The 23,024-nt window shown below is 42.0% G+C and overlaps 1 protein-coding gene across 1 annotated transcript in view; it reads right to left on the bottom strand.

Annotated features, from left to right (window-relative positions):
* RAB8B (RAB8B, member RAS oncogene family) overlaps positions 1-19,758 on the bottom strand; it is a 59,274-nt gene extending 39,516 nt beyond the window's left edge. Inside the window, exon 1 of the mRNA XM_019755375.2 lies at positions 19,532-19,758. Within this exon, the coding sequence (XP_019610934.1) occupies positions 19,532-19,655 (124 nt within the window). The 5' untranslated portion in view covers positions 19,656-19,758. The remainder of the gene's footprint in view (positions 1-19,531) is intronic.
* Between the last annotated feature and the right edge of the window lie 3,266 nt (positions 19,759-23,024).

A 23,024-nucleotide genomic window follows, 5' to 3' on the forward strand; every position in this document is an offset into this window, starting at 1 on the left:
TCGGCATGTTTTGCTTGTTGTGGACCGAGAATGCTTCTACACCAACTACATCCACTCAGAAGGCAGGACCACAATGCACTGTGCTAGGAAAACAGGGCTCTGAATGATGGTGAACAACCAATTGGGGGCATTTCACCATCGGATCAGATGGATATGAGCTGTACTGGTCAGTCAGTATGTGGCAATACTAAGGAAAATGTGGTGGTTGGCAAAAACTCCACCCAAACCGTAACTGGATTTAACTGGAGATTAATTTTGAACTCTACCATACTCACTTTTACTTTTAACAAGATATATTTAAAGGAAGTATTTGCTAAATACAGTACCAAGAATTTTTATAAAGAAAATTTCAAACCAAGGCTTTCTCTTACACATTCTTTCCTGTTCAAACGGCCATCAAAGTTAAATATAATAGGGCTAAACAGCCTGTCAGTGAGAAATAGTCAGTGTATGAGTACACAGCCTGGAGAGAGCACAGTTACAACATCCCAGTAAGTGATGAGACAATAATCTCCCAACCTCCCAACACGTCAAGGGGCAAGAATTCACTCAACTTGGCTGTAGTTTCAGGAACATCTGTGAAACATTTCCCCATAATCTCAATAATTTCTATACTTCTGATCTACAATGGATATTCTTATTATTTGTTCCCCTGTCAAAAAATAAAAGTTTTGCCAGAGAAGCCAAGAGATTTTAATGCAGAACACTTCAGCCAATGAAAGCAGAGTTCATCATTCACTTTTATTTGGGCTTTTGCAGATAAGACACACATCTCATACATACTTCAGAATCCTCCCCTCTTTTCCTGCTTTTGTCTTTTGATATTGCAACGGCTCCAATGGGTCACTGTGTAGTGGTATCTTTTGGCAAAAGAACTTTCCTTAGGTTGAGTTAAGGCCTGGTTTTTTAAAGCTCATTAGAGTATTATTAGTATGCCGCTAGAAAATGCCTGTGTATGATGTTGGGCTTTCAGTCTCTTGAAGAGACAATTCAATTTCTCATTTTTTATTTAAATACCAGTCATTTGCAATGCAAAGCCAGCCTACAGTTTAGAAAAGGCCAAGAACTGGCCCATTGGTCCCCGCCCACTGCTGCCTGGCCACCATTGCCGTCACTACTCACAGCCTCCACCTTTTTCAGTAGAAAAGACAAGAGAGAAGAGCCAGTGGCACTCTCTTCCTTCTCCATCCAGACTCTTCCACGTCAGAAACCCTGCCACTTTCCCCAGGTCCAAAACGATCTCAGAGCTTTAGTGGCGAAAGTTGAAAAATGGCTCCACCGCAGGTCAGAAGCCCAAAGGTAGAAGGGGAGTTTACACTAGGAGGCCTAGCTGTGGTACCACCAACTATCTCTCATCCAGGTTTTCTTTTGCACAATTCAAACTCAGGAACAAAAGATTTGGGGAGAGAGGTAGACAAAGCAGCAAGAAAAAAACAAATTTGTTTTATATTTATATATATATATATATATAAAGAATGAAAGTGACAGCCTGTATATTAGTCAAAGATGGCTTTCTACTAGACACAGAGAAAGCCTCTTTATCTGGATCAGGCCAATGTTCCCAGAGCGTTGACAACTCTACAGAAGACCAGAGGCAAAGAATTTGTAGCCTATCACCTGGGAGGAAAAGATCTTCAGGACCTCCTCTGTGAAAACAAAATCACTTTTCAACAAAGGTTTCATGGGAGAATGTCAAATGAAATACGTAATTTCTCAATTTAACCACCTCAACTACAGCAGATCTTAATTCCATACTGAGATATCTACAATTGTGGGCCAAGATTATTTTCTCTTTAAAAGATAAATGAATATTCTTAACTTGTAGTAAACAACTGTAAGTCTAATTTCCGAATCATCAGAAAAAATTCTAAGCAAGTACTTTTTAAAAGACCTGTTCCCCCAAAGATGAGAGCTTTATTTATACAAATTATTTCATCAATATCACCCTGAAATTTCAGTTCAATGACAATTTTTTCGAGCACCAAACGTGCCAAGTACAATATTTGGCAATGCAAAAAACACAAAGATAAAATAACCTTCGTTCCTAAAGAAAGTTACCATGGAAGTGGGGCAAATTGGGCAAGAAGAACATGGGAAATGCCATGCAGAAATCCAAAGTACTTCAGGGTTTAAAGTACCACTGAGAAAGGAGAAAGCACCTTCTGATGGGGTGAGGGGGCAAGGAGAAAGTAACATCTGAGGAGCACCAGGAAGGAAAGGCAGGATGTCAACAGGCAAATACTAGCTTAGATGTGTGCATGGAACCATCCATCCATTCTGGGTAGCGCAGTGATTCCTAGCCTTTTAAATTCTGTGAATTAGTAACATTCCCAGAAACAAACATAAAAGGTGGTTGTGGTGAGGAGAATGAAAGAATTTAAAAGAAGAAGTATACTAAGCTAGGAACTGTGTATTCCATAAAATTTGCTTGGGTAAAAAACTAGGCTAGAAATAGCCTTTTCTCCCTCAGAGAAGATAGCAAAAATTCTATTGCAAGTTTTTAAAATTTGCAAATGATAGTGAGATAAATAATAACCACCTATTAGTACCATCACTTCATCGGAAGCATTTTAGTTCTAAAAAATATAGGAAGCACATCATCTCAGAAACTTAAAAACGGCATTCCCTCTCATGAATGGGGCAGCCAGTAGCCTTACATTGACCAGGTGAAAGCGTGGCCAAGCCTGCCAGGCACGTCTGTTTAGGAATCCCTGGGTTAGAGTCGAGTCCAGGACTCCTGCAACGAGCAGGAGGAAATCCAGCTGAAGCCACATGGTAGGGAGTTTGGAATGGTAGACTGACAAAGATATATTTAATTAGGCAAAGTGAAAACTAAGACTTTTAAGAGGAGGAGTAAGGAAATAATGTGATATACAATCAGAGCTGTGCTCTACAACTCATTTTTAGATCAAAGTGTGTAGGATGGAATGAGGGCGCAGGGTGGGGGGGTCCTGCCCCAGTGAGACTGGAAGAGTTCAGGCCACCTAGGAGGATATTGCAAGGACGAAGTGAGAGGTGTTGAGGGCCTGAATTAGGGTGGGAGAAGAATAGAAAGGACTTGGCAACAAATTACATGTAGGACTCAAAGCGTCAAAGGTGACTTCCAGGTTTTTAAACTAGATAATTAAAAAAAAATGTTGGTAGTGTTAACAGATATATGAAAATTCATGAAAAGGACTAGATAAGAGGAAGAAATGAAATCATTTTAGGAGTTTGGGAAAGGCTGGGGATATAGAGTTAGAAAATTGGGGAGTCACATGTGGAAGGTTTAGAGGGAGCAAGCTTACTTCCTTCATCACTTGGGGATTTCTGAATCCTTACTATGTGCCAGGCACTGTACTAGGTGCTGGGATACAATGAAGAACAACAAATCTGGTACCTGCACTCACGGAGTTGCAATCTGGCAGGAGAGACAGACACTAATACAGTAATCACACAGATGGGTGTGACTACAAATTGCATTGATGTGTCCAATTTCCGAAAGACAAAAAAGGAAAAAACAGAGAACAGATACTTGGAAAATGACTTTAATTTGGAACGCAAAATGAGACTACCAATGGAAACAGAAGGCACAGGTAGAAGAGTAGGAAGCAAATCAGAGCAGACAATTCCTGGAAGCTGGTGGAGGAACGAGTTTCAAGGACCAAGTACTAACCAGTGCCAAACGCTGCTGAGAGGCTGGGGGAACGAAGACTTGCGAAAAGGCCACCGGCCTGTCCAATAGGGAGGCCACGATGACCTGGATACAATGTTGAAGCAGGCGGAGCAGGATTTTAAGGTGTTAAAGAACAAGGAGATGGTAGAAGAGTACAGGCGACAAGAACTCTTGTTCAAAAAGTTAAACAACAAAGGAGAGGGGAGCTGGGTGACTTGAAGAAGCAGCGGATGTAAGGGCTCTCCTTATTGGGATGGGAATGATCTCACAGGATTAAAAGGAGAACAGACATGGCCAGCAGAGAAAGAGAAAGACAAGACAGAAGATGTAGAAAGGAGGGGACGACGGCCAGAGCCAGGTCCCAGGAGACTGGGAAGGTATTATTACCTCAAGAACATTAACCAACAGGTCACCACTGGCTCCTCGGAGAGAAGGGAACAGGAAATGCATGAAGGTGAAAGTACCCAGAAATCAGAGATGGTAAGAAAGAATGCTGAGGAAGCTCTTGTTAGGGAGTCATGGGGTCTTTTCTGGAAAATAGGTGCCGGGGGGTGGGGGTGGGGGGTGGGGGGGTGTCATTTGCTGTAATCTGAGCGAGCCAGGAAAGCTGGACTTGAGGACCTTCCAGGCACTTATGCCTGGGCATAAATGAAGTTAGCAGGCATTTGTTTTTCAATTACAGTTAACATTCAGTATTATTTTATACTAGCTTCAGGTGTACAGCATGGTGGTTAGACATTTAAATAACTTAGAAAGTGTCCCCCCATAAGTCTAGTACCCACCCGGCACCACACTAGGCACGTTACTATAGATGATACTCTGGGGAAAAGAGAAACAGGTTCATTTTATCGCTCTCACATCTAGAAAAAGGCCATAAGCAATAACAGGTGATAATTATACGTCCTTTGAAGCTTATGTATGTGCTAATGAATGAGATATCACTATTGCAGGAGCCCCAAATCCATTCCTCAGAAGAAAATGCATGGTGTTCATTTATTCCACAAACAGATACTGACGCCTGAGCATCGGATAAACGAGCTCTGAAGAGGCATGGTTCCTGTCCTCTAGAAAGTCACAATCAGATGTGATGTCCTGAAAGCTTCTGTTCTTCCCACCATTTGGGCACATAGCCTTGCTTGGAGCACTAACTGAACCCACCAACACAATCTTTATGCTTCACTGAAGGCAAGACTCTGGGCATCTGAACATTTTTAACACAATACTTTTCTAGATGCAATATAATTTGAGGGAATGGTCTGGACCATAGCGTTATAAGGCATGGTTTTTCAGTGCCATTAAACCCCCAAAAACTCTTAAAACCACGGCAGTTTTCAAAATCATGAATCACACGTGTCACTTCCCTGCATATGTCCTTTCGACTGTAGTCAGAATAAAATCGATCTCTATCCTGGCCTTCGAGGCCCTTCATTACTTCATCTCTGTCACCTCTTGTACTATCCTTGTATATATATTGTTTTAATGTTTAAAAACACTTTTAGGGGTGGGCGGTTAGCTCAGTTGGTTCGAGTATCGTGCTCTTAACAACAAGCTTGCTGGTTCGATCCCCACATGGGCCACTGTGAGCTGCGCCCTCCACAACTAGATGGAAACAACTACTTGACTTGGAGCTGATGGGTCCTGGAAAAACACATTTAAAACAAAAAACAAAAAACACCTTTTAAACTAGTGAAAAGCATCCCACCTCACCTTCCTAGTTCAAAGCAAGTACTGTACAAACCAAACCCAATTTCAGATTTTTGCCTACTATGCACATGTAATCATCATGTACTAAACAGCACAAGATGGAAAAGTGTTAAAAGGGGCAAAATTGTGCTTTACACTCATACTCACATATTTATTTCCCTAATTCTCTTGATGAGACAGTTTAATGATTAAAAAGAAATTAATAGCATGTATAGAGATTGTAAAAATATAATTAATGACTTTGAGATTAAAGTATCATCATCTTGATTATTAGGTAAAGAAAAGCCTATTAACTAACTTTCAAGTTGGGTAATTTACTCCATTAAAATCTGCTATGGTGCTTCAAGATTTAATGTATTGTTCAAATTCATGTATGCAAACAAACTCATTAAAATTCAGGAGACTTCACTCAGAAACTCACCGCACTTAAAATTCAGGGCCGTAACACAGGACTTTGAGCTGGAATATTTTCATTGAAACATTTGTCCTTTCTAGACAGGGCATTCTACACTGACTTGGGTTTTGTTTTTGTTTTCAGCCAGAGGAGGAACTCAAGATGCCCTGAGTCTGCAGCAGCTGGAAGACTGTGAAGTGCTTCCTCCTTACGTTACACTGACATTCTGCGCCCGAGTCAAGGGCTGCTCTGGACACCTCCTTCCAGCAGAGGTGGCCAGGGATAATCACCTTCACTCTGGGAATAAGTTTAAAGACAAATATTCCTCATTCTAGCTTTGTAAAACGTACGTGGTCCTCAACTTTAAGAATTAATTTTCTAGAAAACTGAAGCACATCCTGTAAGTAACCAAAATGTTCCAGTTCATATTTTTTATGGAACTCATTCTCACAAGTTACCTGGAAAAAAATGAAACACATCCCAATTTCCTGAGCCTGACTGTGTGCTAGGCCCTGCGCTAAATGCTTTATTATAGCACTTCATTAAAGCGCCTTGCAACAATCCTCAGAAGAGGGAACTGAGACCAAGGAGACTAAAGGATTTGGTGACATTACCCAGCGGGTAAAGAGCAGTACCACAGTTCACTTTGCATCGCCTCCTTAAAGATAACTCACCTTTTTAAAAAATATTTTGAGTGACTATTGGGACAGAAAGGCATCGTGGTTAAAAACACACTCTGGAACCAGACTGCCCGGATTCAAATCTGGATTGGTTCCACCACTTACTAGCCTTGTGACCTTGAGAAGTTATTCCACCATTCCGTGCCTCAATTACCTCATTTTGAAAACAGAAATAACAGAAGGCACCTCAGAGGTTGTTGTGGAAATTAAACGGGTCAATCCATGAAAAATGTTAATTCATGTAAAATGCCTAAAATTGTATCTGGTATACAGTAAGCACACAATAAATATTGGCTCTTAGCATTAAAAGCAAGTGTAATAACAATGACACACCCCCAGGAATTACCAAGCTGTCAGGACCTACCCTGAGTTAACTGGGACTGAGTTTACTCACACACATCCTCCTACTCGTTTTCATATTCTCTCTCTCTCTCTCTCTCTCTCTCTCTCTCTCTCTCTCTCTCTCTGTCTCTCTGTCTCTCTCTCTCCCCCCCTTTTGTGTCTCCCATGTGCCAAAGATGTTATACACACAATGATTCATTTCATTCTCAAAATAAAAGGAAACAGGAGAGCTACTATCTTTTATCAATAAGGAAAATGGTTAAATGATTTGCGCAAGTCTCTTAAATAAGAAGTAACACAGTCAGGATTTGAATTAGAGTTTCTGTCTCAAAAAGCCCAAGTTCTTTTATATACGCAATGCTATTCTGAGTTCTTATATCCACTTTTTCAATTTTGTCAGGGAGTTCATAGGTTATCATTTAGGAGCAGAGTTTTGAAAGGGCCTTCAGGGTATACGCAGCACATTCCCTTTTTGCTTATGAAGAAATGGAAGCCTAGGAAGTTTACCATTGAGCTGCCCGAGTCATATAACACCTGCCATTGCTGGGTACCACGCTGCCACTTTTTCCTCTTGGATGTTGTTGGCCTGCCTTAGGAGGCCCTCCACCCTGCTCCTAATCTCTCAGGGGCTCAGAGAAACCAATGACTACTGTACAAAGTAAGAGTGCAATGGCTAATTGAGGACCCAGGGACTCCCCCGAGGCAAGCACATGAATTTCAGCGGGTGGCCTTGATCATATCACATTAGCTCCTTGGGCCTTTCGGCTTGCCGGCTCACCGTAGCATTCCAGAGACTCAGGATGAGCAAACAAATTAGGTGTAAGTCTAGTCTACAATGCACTGTGATTCTGAGGAAAACTTCCAACCAGGACTTTACAAACAAACCCGAGCCGACAATTTCATCCTGAAAAAAATAAATAAAGGACAGGCTAACGTGAGGTTTAAACTTGATTTGTCAAAGGAAGGAAGCTGTTCTTAGCACATTCCAGTTTAAGACCAACAACATACAAGCATAACAAGCCAACGGCCCCATGTGGAGAGGCAATGCTGAGATTTCTGATATAGTTCTTCTCCTTCCACGAAAGAGTTGGATTCATAATTAAACTCTGTCCCCTCCTGCCCACATTCTGCTGTGCATATATCTGATTGCTTCCTAAGGGACTGGGTTAGAGGCCAAGACAACCGAAACCAAAAGTCCACTGACCTCCCAGGGTCAACAGGCAACGTGATGCATGTTTGTATTAGCTGTTACTGGGGCCTGTCCAGGGAGAGGTTGATTTCACCTTCCACTCAACACACTTCTCAAGGGTTTGCTGGTCAGTTTACACAGTTCTCACAGACCACTGGAAGTGACCGCTACTACAGGCTAAGTGCCATCACACTGAGTTCCATGGAAAACTCCAGAACCCATTCAGAGAGGAACAGGTTGTCACAGACTGACTGTGGTCCAGAACCCAAGTGCGAGGCTCAAGTCTTGGCTCCTCTACTACTTACTCGATTGACCAAGTCAATTACCTTCTCAGAACCTGAGCTTCCGTGTCGACAACATGGAGATGAGAATAATTTCTGTCCACAGACAGGATTATTGAGGAGTTTAAATAGCAATGTAAGCAAAAGTACTTGTAAACAGTACTCTGCAAACAGTAAAGGTCCCAGAATGAAGGTCAGGAGCAACTGACACTGTCTGCCAATATCCTAACAGGTCTGTGTGTAAAATCCCCAGGGACTCCCCACTGCTCTCAGGACCAAGTCCAGACTCTCAGACATGTTTAAAATCCCTTCATAGTTTGCCCTCTAATTACCCTTCAACTTTGCATCTTGTCACAGGCCCCACTCACTTCACTTGATGCTTCAGCTAAACAGGATTTCTTCAAGTTCCTCCGGAGGCTCTGCTGTCTCACACCTGCAGGGGCGAGCCCCCCCTTATGCTCTCCCATTCTATCCAAATAACGCGGGCTGCAGGTTTTGATTTTACCTTAGATGTCATTTCCACCTAAAAGCTCTCCTCTACCTCTCCTCTGTGCTTTTTAAAATCTTCTATTTATCCCTTTGTAGCCCTTCTCATCATTGTGTTAAAATTGCCTGGATACTCATTACTCTTCCCCCTCTCAAAATTTTATGGATTAAATAATGTTCACTGAATGAGTGAATTTAGTGAAAACGACTTAGTGTCTCACATTATTAGCCTATTAACAAATCACTGCATCTCCCCACCCCCCAGCCGCTCCTTTTCCCTGATTAAAAAAGCAAAGGCAAAAAAAAAAAAAAAAAAAAAAAAGACCAAGAGAAGCTTAAAGACTTGTCCAAAAGCAAACGGCTAACCAAGGGCAGAAATGCAGTGCTTGGACTCTACATCTCCTAGTTCATGCTCTGACTTTTCACCTATAAAATGTTGACCATGTCCAGATTTTATGCTAGACCATCAATGTCTGTTCACGAGAACTGAAGGTAGATGAGGTGTAAGAGAAAAGAGACTTGAAATCAGAAAGCTAACACTCAAGGTCAGGCTGTGTGTGACCTGGAACAATCGCCATGCCTCTGAGCCTCAGGCTCCTCATCTGCCAAAAGGAAATGTGCATATCCATTATTTTAGATTATTTTTCACTCATGCTGTGTTTTATATGAAGAAGAGGAGACAATTGGAAAATACTTTATAGATCTCTCAAAGAAATATTTTTACAACTTTCAAGTGATTATTTTTCTGGTGACATTCAGCTTTAATATTTAAACCAAGGCATTTTTAAGGATGGGATTCAAAAACATTAAGTAGTTACTTTAGTACTACAAAAAGTTTAACTGACAAGATTAACACAGGCTTGGCTTGAATGAACTAATGCTACTACTTCTTCCTTCTGTCTTCGTATCATCAAAACACTAGTGTCCACCTGCAAAAAAGAACCCTTGCCCACAATCATTAACTAAAGAACGTAAAGGACAAACCCTTGACCCTGAAGATCATGGAAGCTGGCACTTGCCTTTCCCCAGGAGGAAACAGGCCTGGCTAATGCCCTTGGGAGGGGCTCGTGACAACCCTGACTGATTGGAAACCTTCACCAATTGTTTCTCAGAGTCCTATATACTGTATTTTGCAACGATAAAGAGATGATCTGAACAAAAACTGTGGTAAATCATATAATGAGATCACAACATAATTTAATAATTGGATTTTATGGAAATGAAAGAAATTATTTCCCTCGTCCCAGGAATTTTTCATGCTTCTAGAAGACTGGAAAATTTCAATAGTAAGTAGAGAAAACAGGAAGTGCACTCACTCAGATTATTTTGTTGGGGATGACACTCTAATCTGTGTGTCCCTGTCCATTATTGGTGGTGACTGAGGCAAGTAGCAATTTTTTAATATCTAGTTCTAAACAATATAGGAGAGCAATGCAATCAAAGATCACTGTCAATTCTCAAACTATTTTAGGCAGAAGTTTCTAAACCCAACAGTTTACTCCAACTGCTAACAAAAGCAAAAGACTTAACAAGTAGCTAAAGAAATCGACAGGGGAGGAGAGCAGAATGTTGTTTTTCTTCTTCTCTTTCCAACACAATCCCCTCTCCCCAAAACCTGGTATGGGTGAGGTGTTAAAGGAGAAAGTGGTCTGAATCATTCCAAAAATGGAAGTTACCTCTCAGTAAAGAACCCTTTTCCAGGCCATCTCAAGATTTTACTCACAGACCTTTAGAAGGAAAAAAGTTTAAAATTCCTTATTGAAAACCATCAACAGCTACTCCATCCAAATTTATAGGCCACAAACAAATTACAGTAGGGTTAATCACTGACATCTCACAAGGGAAACTCTTCCTTGTTAATGGATTTTATGTGTTCGTGTAGTTAAACAAAAATTTTTTCACTTCCACAGCTGAGAGTCTTTTTAAAAGAAAGAGTTTAGTGGGCCATTGCTAGCAAGAAAAAAAAGGACCAGGTTCTGGGGCGTGAAGTCCAAACCAGCAGCATCAATGCCAGGTGGGAAGGAAAGGCAACACGACCACCGTCCGGGGGTGGGTGAGCATTTTTATATATCAAGGAGGGCGAGAAAGATGTAAGTTCTTTAGAAAGAATTTACACTGGCTATAGATAAAGGGGGTGGCACGTGAAGTGGGCTAGTTCTGGGGTAGGCACAGAGTCCACAAGGAAGAAGTGTTTGTTCCTTTGGATGGGTTGTGGGCAACAGTCTGGAAAGTTCATGTGTAAGCAAGAAGCAGAGGCTCCAGGGGTTTGATGGCGCCTGGCTATCCTCTCTTCTAGATAATAGCCACCTGGAAGTTAATTCAAAGTTCCAACATACACTCAGGAATGTGAGCAGTCTTGTTAGCTGGCCCCCAGCTACTACCAGCCTAAGTAAGCTCTGTCTTCCTCTCATTCTCCAGCCCAGTGTAATTTAATTTAGACTATCTCGGAATTGTTTTTCTTGTCAGAGTGTATGAAATTAGAATATGTTGCAATACCTACTCCAGATAAACAAATACTGCATAGGGCCATAAGAAACGAACCTTACAACTGAGCTTTTAAAAAAGTCACCCTAGGGCCGGCCCGGTGGCTCAGGCAGTTAGAGCTCCATGCTCCTAACTCCGAAGGCTGCCGGTCTGATTCCCACATGGGCCAGTGGGCTCTCAACCACAAGGCTGCCAGTTCAATTCCTCGAGTCCCGCAAGGGATGGTGGGCTCTGCCCCCTGCAACTAAGATTGAACACAGCACCTTGAGCTGAGCTGCCTCCCGGATGGCTCAGTTGTTGGTTGGAGTGCGGGCTCTCAACCACAAGGTTGCCAGTTCAATTCCTCGACTCCCACAAGGGATGGTGGGCAGTGCCCCCTGCAACTAAAAATTGAACACGGCACCTTGAGCTGAGCTGCCGCTGAGCTCCCGGATGGCTCAGTTGGTTGGAGCGTGTCCTCTCAACCACAAGATTGCCGGTTCAACTCCCGCAGGGGATGGTGGGCTGTGCCCCCTACAACTAGCAATGGCAACTGGACCTGGAGCTGAGCTGCACCCTCCGCAACTAAGACTGAAAGAACAACAACTTGAAGCTGAACAGAACCCTCCACAACTAAGATTGAAAGGACAACAACTTGACTTGGAAAAAAAAGAAAAGTCACCCTATTATTTTATGGCAAAACTTGGTCATATATTTTAGAGATTGTACTTCCACTTTATACATCAGGAGAATATCTATGAGTTGCTAAAATAATTACTGCCAGGTTCTTTGCCAATAGGCAAAATAATAATGTGATGTGGGGACAGTCACACCAGTCCCGGCTCTGCCAGCAGGAAGCTGTGCAACACTACTTGCTGCTCAACTGCTTTGTGGTGGGTTTGTATCATGATGAGATGGGTTCCACACCTGAGCCAGCTTTCGCAAAGTGCTGTGAAATCCTGCAATGCTGTCACCGGACTGCAAGTAGCACTGTCATCTAGTCTATCTCAGTGACAGCAAGCCTAAATTTGATGAATGTGAGGACACGCAGAGCTTTAGCATTTTCTCCTGGGAGCCAAGAATTAAAATTCATGCCCAAAGGTTCAGCAACAGGTAAATACTAAAGCGTCTAATTAAACTGACGCAGAATGCTACAGGTAGGACAGCCAAGTTATCCAGCTGCTGCAGGGACTGTTTCCAAATTGGTCCCAAAGGAAGTCCTGAGTAACTAAGTAACAAAAAATAAAATTAAAAATAAAAAGCAGGCTTATTTCTTCCTCTACAGACCACCAGGCATTTACTTCCTTTTAAGGCTCTGAATAATTCAAGTCAAAATAAGAAAAGGACTTTTTTATGTTCAATAGGAAAAGAAGAATAGGGCACATCTACATCCAATAATCATTCACCAATATTTGTAATACTGAAATTTAGACATAATGCATTGGACAATAAATACCGTGTTTCCCCGAAAATAAGACCTAGCTGGACAATCAGCTCTAATGCATCTTTTGGAGCAAAAATTAATATAAGACCCAGTCTTATTTTACTATAATATAAGACCGAGTATAATATAAGACCGAGTATAATATAATATAATATAATATAATATAATATAATATAATATAATATAATACCGAGTCTTATATTAATTTTTGCTCCAAAAGACGCATTAGAGCTGATTATCCGGCTAGGTCTTATTTTCAGGGAAACAGGGTAGCTACCTATTCACTCTAGAAAACAGACAGCATATGTGTGCCACATTGCCACCCACTCTCTCCCTCCATTGCCATGGCAGATACCAGGAATCCACGAGAGCCCTCCGGCTTGCTGAGCTCAGGTAGGACCACAGAATTCTATGCAACACAGCATCCCAGGTGGCGTCAGTATTGGCATTTAGGCTGAAGCCTACGTCACCCGGCTTTGCACACTCCTCAACTTTGCATACTTCTCAACGTACTAAGCCAAAATACTGAAATGAATCTTCAAAGAAAGCCACTTCTTCATAGTTCCAAGACTACAGTATAACCTTCATTTATACTCCAAAATGTAATTTTTCCCCCCTGTAATAAGAACAGAGAACATAACCGCAAACACTGGTTTTACTTGACACACTATGCTATTCCAGTGAGATATGTAAGCAGTTCTATATAATAAAGGTTTATATTCATCTTGTTAAAAATAGAATTTGGCTTTATTCAACCCAAACACCCAGCCCAGTTCCAATCCACTCACTACCCTGTCACTCAACCGAGTGCTGGGCAGAACACAAACACAAACACAGCTCCATCTGCTAATTAAAACTGGGCACCGAAACTGTTAACAGGCATCTGTTGCATTGTTTGAATCTAATGGACAGAGACAAAGATGAAATGGCTCGTCCAAAGCAAAGCCAGTGACTTCACTCATTTTCTCTTTAGTATTTATTCTAGTGGGGAGTTGGAAGCAGGGTGTTAAACAGCTTATTATGGAACCTGAAAGTTAAGTGAAATATCTTTCATATTTTAAAGCATCCCTTTAAAATAATTACTGAAAAATAGGCAGCATTTTATAGGGAGGAAATACATTTTTGTGTAAAGAATTCAAGTTAAGCACTTTTAATTTTACCGCAGGTATCATCTAATCATCTATAGTATGAAAGATAATAACTGAAATCCAAGCAATGCTTTACAGTATATATAGCGCTTTCACAACCCATCCCTCCATCCAGCCTTTCATTCATCCAGTTGAGTGGTCATTTAATAGAGGCTTTGGAGATTTAAAAGGTGAATAAGACTTGATTCCTGCCCTAGGGAATTCACAGCAACCCTGAAAAGTTGGTACTGTATTCTTACACTCTATTCTGTATGAAGAAACTAAGGCCTGAGAAAGACAACTGATTCACTGAAGGCCAGAAAGCTATGAATGGCAGATGTCAAGACATAAACCCAGATCTGACACCAAACCCATTGCTCTTCTTAATTCACCATGTTATCTCCCTAACATCAAACCAAACACGAACCAGTCCACTTCATCAGCTCCTTACATGTCAGAGGCTCCACGTTATGTTATGTTCCACAATATTATTATTCACAACCTAAAACCTACGTTCCCATCCCCACTCCAACCTTCTTCCCATCCTGCTGGGAAAAACTCTTTTCCTGCAAAACTTTCCCAAGTAGCAATTCTAACACACACAAGAGCTTGAGCTGGTCCCCAGAATGGCTTTGGGAGCAGGCAGGCAGACGCGAACTAGAACCAGCTTCAGGCTACGCCAGCAGCTAGCTCCCTGGTCTTCTACTTCTGGTTCCAAGGTTCTTTTCAGATTCAGTTACCAGATTCAATTAAAAAACCAACTGCTAAAATTCTCTTTGTCTTCAAAGACTAGACTTATTTCACTCTACGATGATATGCAAACCAATTTCCCTCCAGCTTTTCTCAGTGGATCCAATCTCAGTGCTGCTGCCAAGAGAATCTCCTCCCTGATTTGCTATCATGCAAAACCGCTGGTCAAGCTCTTTATTAAAGTTACCTATGCTTAAAACATATTCATATCTGCCCAAGACTCAGTTTCCCACTCCCACACTTAATTTGTTGAGTGGCTTTTTTCGTTCACTAGACCACTGAGTGAGATTGATTTAACCCTTTATTAATCAGGTACTAAATTCTACTTTTTCTGAAATAGTGTTCTTTTCAAAGCTATTACTTAGATGGGAAGGCTACTGACAGCTTTGAAAGAACACAGTAACATTAAATAAGGTTTTATGTACAAAATGTTCAATTTGAAGATGCATGTTCCTTGTATATTTTTGTTTGTAAGAATGAAACCAATGAAAACAACGATGAAAATTAAAATCAACTTGCTCTACATAGCTCGATTATGCTCAGCCAAATGTTGATATCATCTTGGATAAAAATGTAAACATGACAAAGTTTGTTTTTCAGTCAATAAGTCTTGATAAAAGTTTTGAATTGCTACCAACCAAAACCAGTTTTTAATTTTAAGCTGGGGTCAGCAAGCGTTTTCTATAAAGAAACAGTTACTAAATATTTTTAAGCTTTGTGGGACACATTCAGTCTCTTGCATATTCTTCTGTTTTGTTTGATTTTTAACATAACCCTTAAAAATGTAAAAATCATTCTTAGCTTATAGACTGCAAAAAACAGGCTGCAGGCCACATTTGGCCGATGGGCAATAGTTTGTCGACAGCTGATTCTGAGGAAAGTGAATCCAAGAAAACAAATGCAATGTTATAGAATAAAATGTCTATAAGCGCACTGATCAGACGAGGCAGCAACAATTACCAGCATACCACCACTGTTAGTATTATTTCATTAGTTATTTTGCACATGGAAGGAATATTAATGACAAAATGGCTTTTGATCTCCTGAGTTGAAACTATAGACAGAAAGAAAAGAAAGGGCAAAGGACGCTATAGGATGCTGATATATCCCAGTATCAACTCCTATAGCGCTCTGAGTCATTGTATGAGCATTTACTATTTCCCAGAACAGATCTGGCTCTTTCCTCACATAAAAGCCTATGTGCAAAATCGAATTCCTTCCTGGAAGAGGTGGTGACTTAAATTTATGGAGATGGCACACTGATCCGAAACAGCAACAGGATGATTGTGAAAAGTGACACAGACTTGGATTTAAGGTTCCCTGGAGGCTCTGTCTGCTACAACCAGCAGCGTGATCTTGACAACTTAACCTTACTTAGTTTTCTGATTTACAAAATTGGGGCAGGGACATAAAGTAGGTAACTTCTGAGACTCTTTCTGTTGTCAAACTATGACTATACTAAAATGAAACCACTCAGGAAATACCCTAACAGGAAGAAGGGGGCAGGGCAGGGGACAGACACCAAAGGGAAGAAGCTTCGATTGTCCTGTTAGAGGACAGGCTGAGTTTTCTTTTTGTTCTACCAGCACCTTGTTCAGTACAGGTGATTCCAAGACATCAAGATGCCCTGGTGTCAATATTAAAATGCACCCACATCTCATAGGAAATATAATACATAGCTAACTGTTGCTGTTTCCTGGTTGTCTTAATGTTACATTTTATAGGCATTTAATGAAATATTAATTATGATTATGTAAAGGGTTTGAGAAAACCAATCAAAAAACTGTTTTCAGTTCTCAAACATGTGAACTGAAAGGCTCCTATGCACTGGGCCTACAATTTCAAACGGATAAAACATCCCTACTCAACAGCTGACATATATTATCTGACTAATATACTGGAAGATTCCCAGTAAGTCGGTAGAAAGAAAATGTACCCTCCATCACCCCAAAAGCAGAAAGAAAATGAGGGGAGCCAGGATATCAGAGAAGATAGCAGAATGTTAGAGAAGTAAGAAGAAAGTATCTGTGAGACAACTGTATCTGTCATCAAACTGTCTCCATCCTTTCATGATGGCAGAACCCCTATTAAAAAACAGTGCTTGAAGATGGCAAGATGTCCCTTTTTAAAACTACTTAAACTTTGACAAAGCAAAATTAAGACTTAAAATGTACCTTCATAAGAAGAAACAGGCACATAGTATACATATCTACCATCACACACACACATACACACACACACACACGTGTTAAGAAATGGATCTTTCCTGTGACATATACCTTATCAAGTTCTGTCAGCAGTGCTGTGGCAGACCTTGTCAAAACCCAGTCAGAAAAACCCAGGAACTTACACACCTAGGTACTTCAAGAAATAATTATGACTGGGAAGAGATGGACCACCAACTCTTACCTCAACAACTTTGGATCACCTGGAGATGGGATGGGGGATGGGTTAAGGGGGGTGGGATGGACACTCCAAGCCTGTGTTTGTGGTCAGTGAAGAGTGTGTGGAAATTTTTACTAGGATGGTATTAACATTCCCTTTATTTTCCTAACTTAATTTCAACTGCAAAGCATTCGGTTTAAGATACATAAATTCTTCTGCTGTTTGAAGGTGCGCTACCACTTCCTGTCGGGGCTCTGGGGCTAAAAGGCATGGAAGATTTCCCCCTCCTCCAAGTCAACTGAAACACAGCTCACAGCCTCTTTTCACCACATCCACCCCACAGAAAATAGAAAGATCAAGATTATTCATGAGATTCACCCCATTTAACATCTACCACCTGTTCCAAACAGTTTCAGGACACTGTTTTTCATGCCTTAATAGCTGCAACCCTCCATTGAACCGAATTTCTATCATTAAAAAAAAAAAAAAATCCACGCAAGAAAGATACTAATCCTTCAGAAGGAAAAATAATTTTTAAAAGCTACTATTGTAAAAGGAAACTGTCACCCTTACAGGAAATGTGGGACAAAAATTAAGGCAAAAAAGAGAAAACTAATAAAATTATTACAAATAAGCAAAGGTCATCCAAGGAGCTTAACAGAAAGAGCCATGAGACTCACTTTCAAAGCAAGAGAACGTTTCTGAGAGGGTCACACATAGAATGGACAAAAGGCTACCCACTCAACTTATCAGAAATTGTCCATTACTAACTGGAGCAGGCATTCAACAATGAAAAAGGGTTACTCAGGGTTTTGAAGTTAGCACCAGCATCAACAAGTAATACCCTTTAGTGGCTGTAACAGCTCCCACTAAATCTCTTAGTATACTTAAGACGTGACATTTAAAATCTGCTTCCTCAGAAAAGAAAAAGTCCCACTCAAGACTGACTGCCAAGAACTTGCAATTCAAACTTCCCTAAGCCCAGACATCGTAACACCCAGGTTTCAGACCACTCAATCCATATGAAAGAGGCCAGAATAAACAAACCAACCATAGCCTTTCCTAGCACTTGATTTGAAGCGCACTCCATACCCAAACACTTTCTTTAGAACGATAAATTAGTCTTAAGTCATACAAATAATCAAATATACTTATTACCACAGCACAGGCCCCCTAATAATCCCAGAAATTCATGGGGAAATATGCTGGAAGAACTATTTGAAAGATGCTTAAGTGAGCTACTATTAGAAGCCACAAACATCACCCAGACGACCAAAAGCTAAGAATCTTAAGGTACAGAATTAACCTGCAGCTACTTAACAATGGCAATGATGTTAAGGTCACTTGGACAGGCAGCTTACAATCAGTTTTGCTTTGTGCTTCAGTTTATGGGAAGTTAGAGAACTTGTCACCTGAACACCAAGTCTTCCAGTACAAAAGTAGGAAGGACAGCTCCCAGCCAAGAGAAAACAAAGAAAGAAACAAAGAAACATAAAACCCCTAAATCAATTGCAAATAATTGGGGGATATATTGTATGTTGTGATTCACTGAGCGAGTAATAATTAAAACCAAAGCAAAACATGCAGGGAGACAGGTAGCAGCCTCAGCTGAGAAGTTATTAAATATTCAAGACCAAGAATTGAAAAAGTTGAGAAGTGTTGCTTCTCAGGAGATGTTAGTAAAGGAGTGAACCCTATTTTCCTGATCACCCCATTCCCCAGAGTCACCAATTCTCTTAATCCCCGTGAACACTCACAGAACAATTCAACGCTCCATAGATATCATTCCATCCTTAGTTACCTTTTTTCTTTCCCCTGCACTTGAACCAAAGGAAGTAAGGAGAGAAAATGGTAACTAGTGCTCCCAGTTACTGAAGAAAGTCCTACTTTCCATTTCCTCTCCCTTTCCCACCTCTGGCTTCTCTGCTCACTCAACCTCTCTACTCTATATTCTGCTTCCCTTTTTTCTTTTTATCTCACACCCAGCTTTCCTTTAATTTCTCCACCAAGTATCCTCATTCCATCCTCTGGACCCTCGAATTCTCCGACCTACAGTTCTCTTCTGCCCCCTCCCCTGACACCGCTGCCCAGACCTCCTGCGCCCCTCATCCCTCACCTCCTGATCTCTCATTTCCCCCCGATTGCCGGGTTCTCACCACTCTAGTCTCTTGTGTCCTGTGTTCTTTCACTTCACTTCCCTCACATTCCCCCGACCCTTCATTTCCCTCTTTCACATTTCCTTCCTCTTTCCTGTCTTTTAATCCATTTCACACCAATTAATCCTTTCTCTCTCTCCAGGAGATTTCCTGTACCCCCCCACTTTGTCCCTCTAAGGCCCTTCCCTGTCATCCCCTAGCCCCTTCATTCCCCCCAATACCCTAGTCCTTGTTCCTCTGGATCCTCTTCCCTTTTCTTTGCCCCCAAGTTTCCCCTTCACCTCCCAGCCTCACGTCCCCGCCCGCCGCTCTCCCTCGCGTCTTCTTCACCCTTTCCCACTGCCCTCGCCGTCCTGCTGTCCCCGGGGTACCCTCCCTGGGGTTCCCAAGCCCTCCCCCGCCCCACTCTCCCGGGCCCCTTCGCACCCGCCTCCCATTTCTCACTCCCCGTTCCTAGCCGCGGCCCCTCCCTCACCGATGGTGGAGATGAAGGTGGTGTTGAAGGCGTCCTCGGAGAAGCGGAAAAGGAGGCAGGTCTTGCCTACCCCCGAGTCGCCGATCAGCAGCAGCTTGAACAGATAATCGTACGTCTTCGCCATCTTCTCGCTCGGGCCCTCTGACCCGGGAGCAAGAGGAGCGGCGGATCCAAGCGGGGAGGGGGCCGTGGGCCAGGGGGCGTGCCCGGCGGGCCGCTGCCGCTCGCCCCGCCCCGCGCCCCTCCCCTTCCCTCGGAGAAGGCCTGCGCGCCCCGCCCCGCATGGCCAATCCGCGGGGGTTTTGTCATCACCTCCCCGAGCCCCAAGGCTTCATGGGACTTGTAGTTCTTTCGAGGAGCTTCGGGCGTGCCCGGCGCTGGTAGTCTGGACTGCCCCAGAGGATAAAAGAAAATCCGCTTTGGACGGGGTGGCCGGGTGCAGTAGGTGTTCCCACCTGAGCTAGGAAGGAAGGCCGAGTTTCGAACTCTGCGCGTCACGCCGCGGGTAATTTACTTCGTCGTTCCTTTGTGTGCGGGAGCCCTGCAAATCCAGGACCTCGGAATCTGAGTCCTGCGGTTCCTGCATCTCTTCCGCCGGGACCCGGAGCTGAGATGCTTTCTTTCCTTCTCGGTGCTGTGGCGCAGCCTGCGGATTACCTGCAGAGTGCATCTGGCTTCTCCAGTACCAGCATCACCTCTAAGCCCCCGCTTGTAGCCCCTCAGTTAACTGAGCTCGAAAAGAATGATTGCCGTTCTAACTTGAACCCCACTCCAGTTCTCTTCTTCACGCCTCCAGACCAGATCCAAATACGATGGATATTTTAGAGGATCTGCTATACAGACTGCTACCCTCCCCACGCAGGAGGATAGATTTAAAAAATCTGGGAATTGAAAGTATTACGGGTTATGCTACAGGTCTGTGCCCTTAAAAATCGCAAGCATTACGTGAGGCAGGAACTATGGCCATGGGAATCTAGAGACTAGGATTTGAATTTTGTCTTGGCTCAGCTGCTTAACTGCACCTCGATTTTCTCATCTGTAAAATGGGTGTAAAACAAGCTGTTTCATAGGGTTGTAGGGAAAATTAAATGAGATCCTGAATGTGAAAACTCTTTGAAATCCGTAAGACATTGTAGAAATGTTAGTGGGGATGGTAAGCCTCTTCAATCCTCTGTAGGCAGGCTCTCACTTAATGGATTACAAATGAAGGGGGGGGGGGGAACAGCATTCCGTCATACTCAATATAATCCTTTAGTTTCTGTCTTAGACTATTCTTTGTTTTTGTGGAAGTAATGTTCAGACCTCTTTCATTCGCTAGTGGCAGAAACCCAACCAGATCAAGCTCTTGGAAAAGGAGTTTACTGGCTCAGGTAAAGCCAAAGGACAAGTGAATAGCGAAGAAGGTCTGGGACCAGAATCTTCATTCATTCAGGGCTCTCTGTCTCTCATCTCTTCTTCTCTCTTCTCAGTTTTAATTCTGATATATCAAATACTGACAGATAAGACCCACGTGAACAAAAGCTCTTTAGGGTCCTCAATGTTTAAAAGGATAAAGGGATCGTGAGGCCAAAATATTTGAGAACCACTGGTCTAGGCATTTACCTTAGATCTAAGAAGGTTATTAAGGGAACCAGTGGACTCAACCATTAGTGGAATAAGGAAAAAACTTGGACAGTTAGTTGAACAAGACAGCAGACTTATAAAACACATCTTGAGTGCTATGTGGCTTCGTGGAAAATGACAGTGATAGTCCATTCTTAGTCTTGTCACCGAAGAAGATTTAGTTGGCCCTAGTATCAGCCTTCACATTCTATGCGGAAAGAACATGAAATGTTTCATTAATTCACATGTATTGATCATATAGTACCCAGAGGGTTGCTGCTAATCTAATGTCTAATTCCTAGGGTTCACTTGATAGGAACAAACTCTAGGGAGGTCAAAGTCACAGTTTCTGCTGCCTAATCAGGAGGGAGTCTGCCCTCTGGCACAGGGTGAGCCTCCTTGCCCCAGCCAGTTCTTGGGCAATTCTGTGAACTTGACCTCAGTGGGTCTGAACAAATGTGGATTGCTCAGTTCTACACCTTCATCTTCATTCTGGGAAAGAAGAAAAACAAAATCTTCAACTATCAGTGGAATCTTCTTTCTTTTATAAAGTGTGTGCTGATTAAAGTAACTTTTAGTCCCACCAGGTACTTGCAACTGTTGGCATTCTCTTTCTGTATGAGTAAGAAGACACTGATGTGGTAAAGAACTTAAGTTCAGAAGAGAGGCTAGAGTTAGGAATTTTAAAGTCCCTAAATTTCCTTAGGGGAATTTTGTTGATGGGAAATTAAAAAAAATTCTGTCTTAATTTTCACTTCCCTGGTTTTTCTCTGTTACCAAGTGTGCATAACATTGGGACTTTTTAGTTGTCTGTGCACCACTGTTGAACCATTGAAGCATTTTGATCTATTAACATTACTTCAAGAAGAATCCAATTTTTTCCTTTATGCATTATTAAACTTCATATTTTGTACAACAATATGCTACTTAGAAATGAGAGTTTGGTGGTAGTAACAAGTACTATTGTTTCAAGGCACTTTACTCAAAAGACTGGAAATAAGTATACTTGTAAATCCGAGGGTACCACAGGTAACAGGTTGCTGGTTGCTACTTTCTTTCTCCAAGTGGCATCAATAAATCCTTTCTAAAGGAAACCACATGAATACACATTTGCAGGTGCCCAAAGCCACCTTTGAAATGCTCCATCACTGCAGGCACTAGGTAGACCAGTACATTCAATTTTATTCTGTGTTTATTGGAGCCCTTTGATAAGGTTAACACGTAGATGGCAGCTTGATTTACAGAAATCCACATGTCTAAGGAGTTTACCCTCTGTGGTTTTTGTCAGGCCAGCATTCTTTCCTTCTGTTGTTGGGAAGCTGCTCCTCCCCCACCGGTGGAGGTGAATCATGGTACTTTATTCCTCCAGCCACAGAGGTCGGCATATGACCAGCCTGGGTCAATGTGAGTTCTTCCTGGTGAATTTTCTAACGATGTGGAAAGGAAGTGTGTCTGGTGTGAGGTCTGTGTGAGCTTTTGGTTTTGATCACAGCTTTGGTTCATTTTTCTGTATTCTCTTGTCGCTGCCCTCCACTATATGTTTAGTTCATCCTCAGGCAGGCTTTCCTCATAGTAGCTAGCAAGACTGCCATTTGCACAATTCCAAAAGCATTATTCACTTCTTATAGTAGTTTATTCATCTTGGGGGTCAAAGAACTCCAAGAATATACAAACATATTCTTGAGGGTCTGCGTGTTCTCTAAGCAAATTTTCAAATTAATTCAAGCATTCTTCAACTGGTTTAAATTGCTCCATGACGCTTGAGTGCAAGAAATGTCACCTTTCTTAATTGCTTAAACGAAATTATATTTGGCTGAGCCTCCTGTTTGTCAAGGGCTGCCACAACTGATATCAGTTATTATTGGGACTTTTCTTCCCCTTAATTGTATCC

This window comes from Rhinolophus sinicus, linkage group LG03 (assembly GCF_036562045.2).
Source record: "Rhinolophus sinicus isolate RSC01 linkage group LG03, ASM3656204v1, whole genome shotgun sequence".
In the NCBI taxonomy this organism is placed as follows: domain Eukaryota; kingdom Metazoa; phylum Chordata; class Mammalia; order Chiroptera; family Rhinolophidae; genus Rhinolophus; species Rhinolophus sinicus.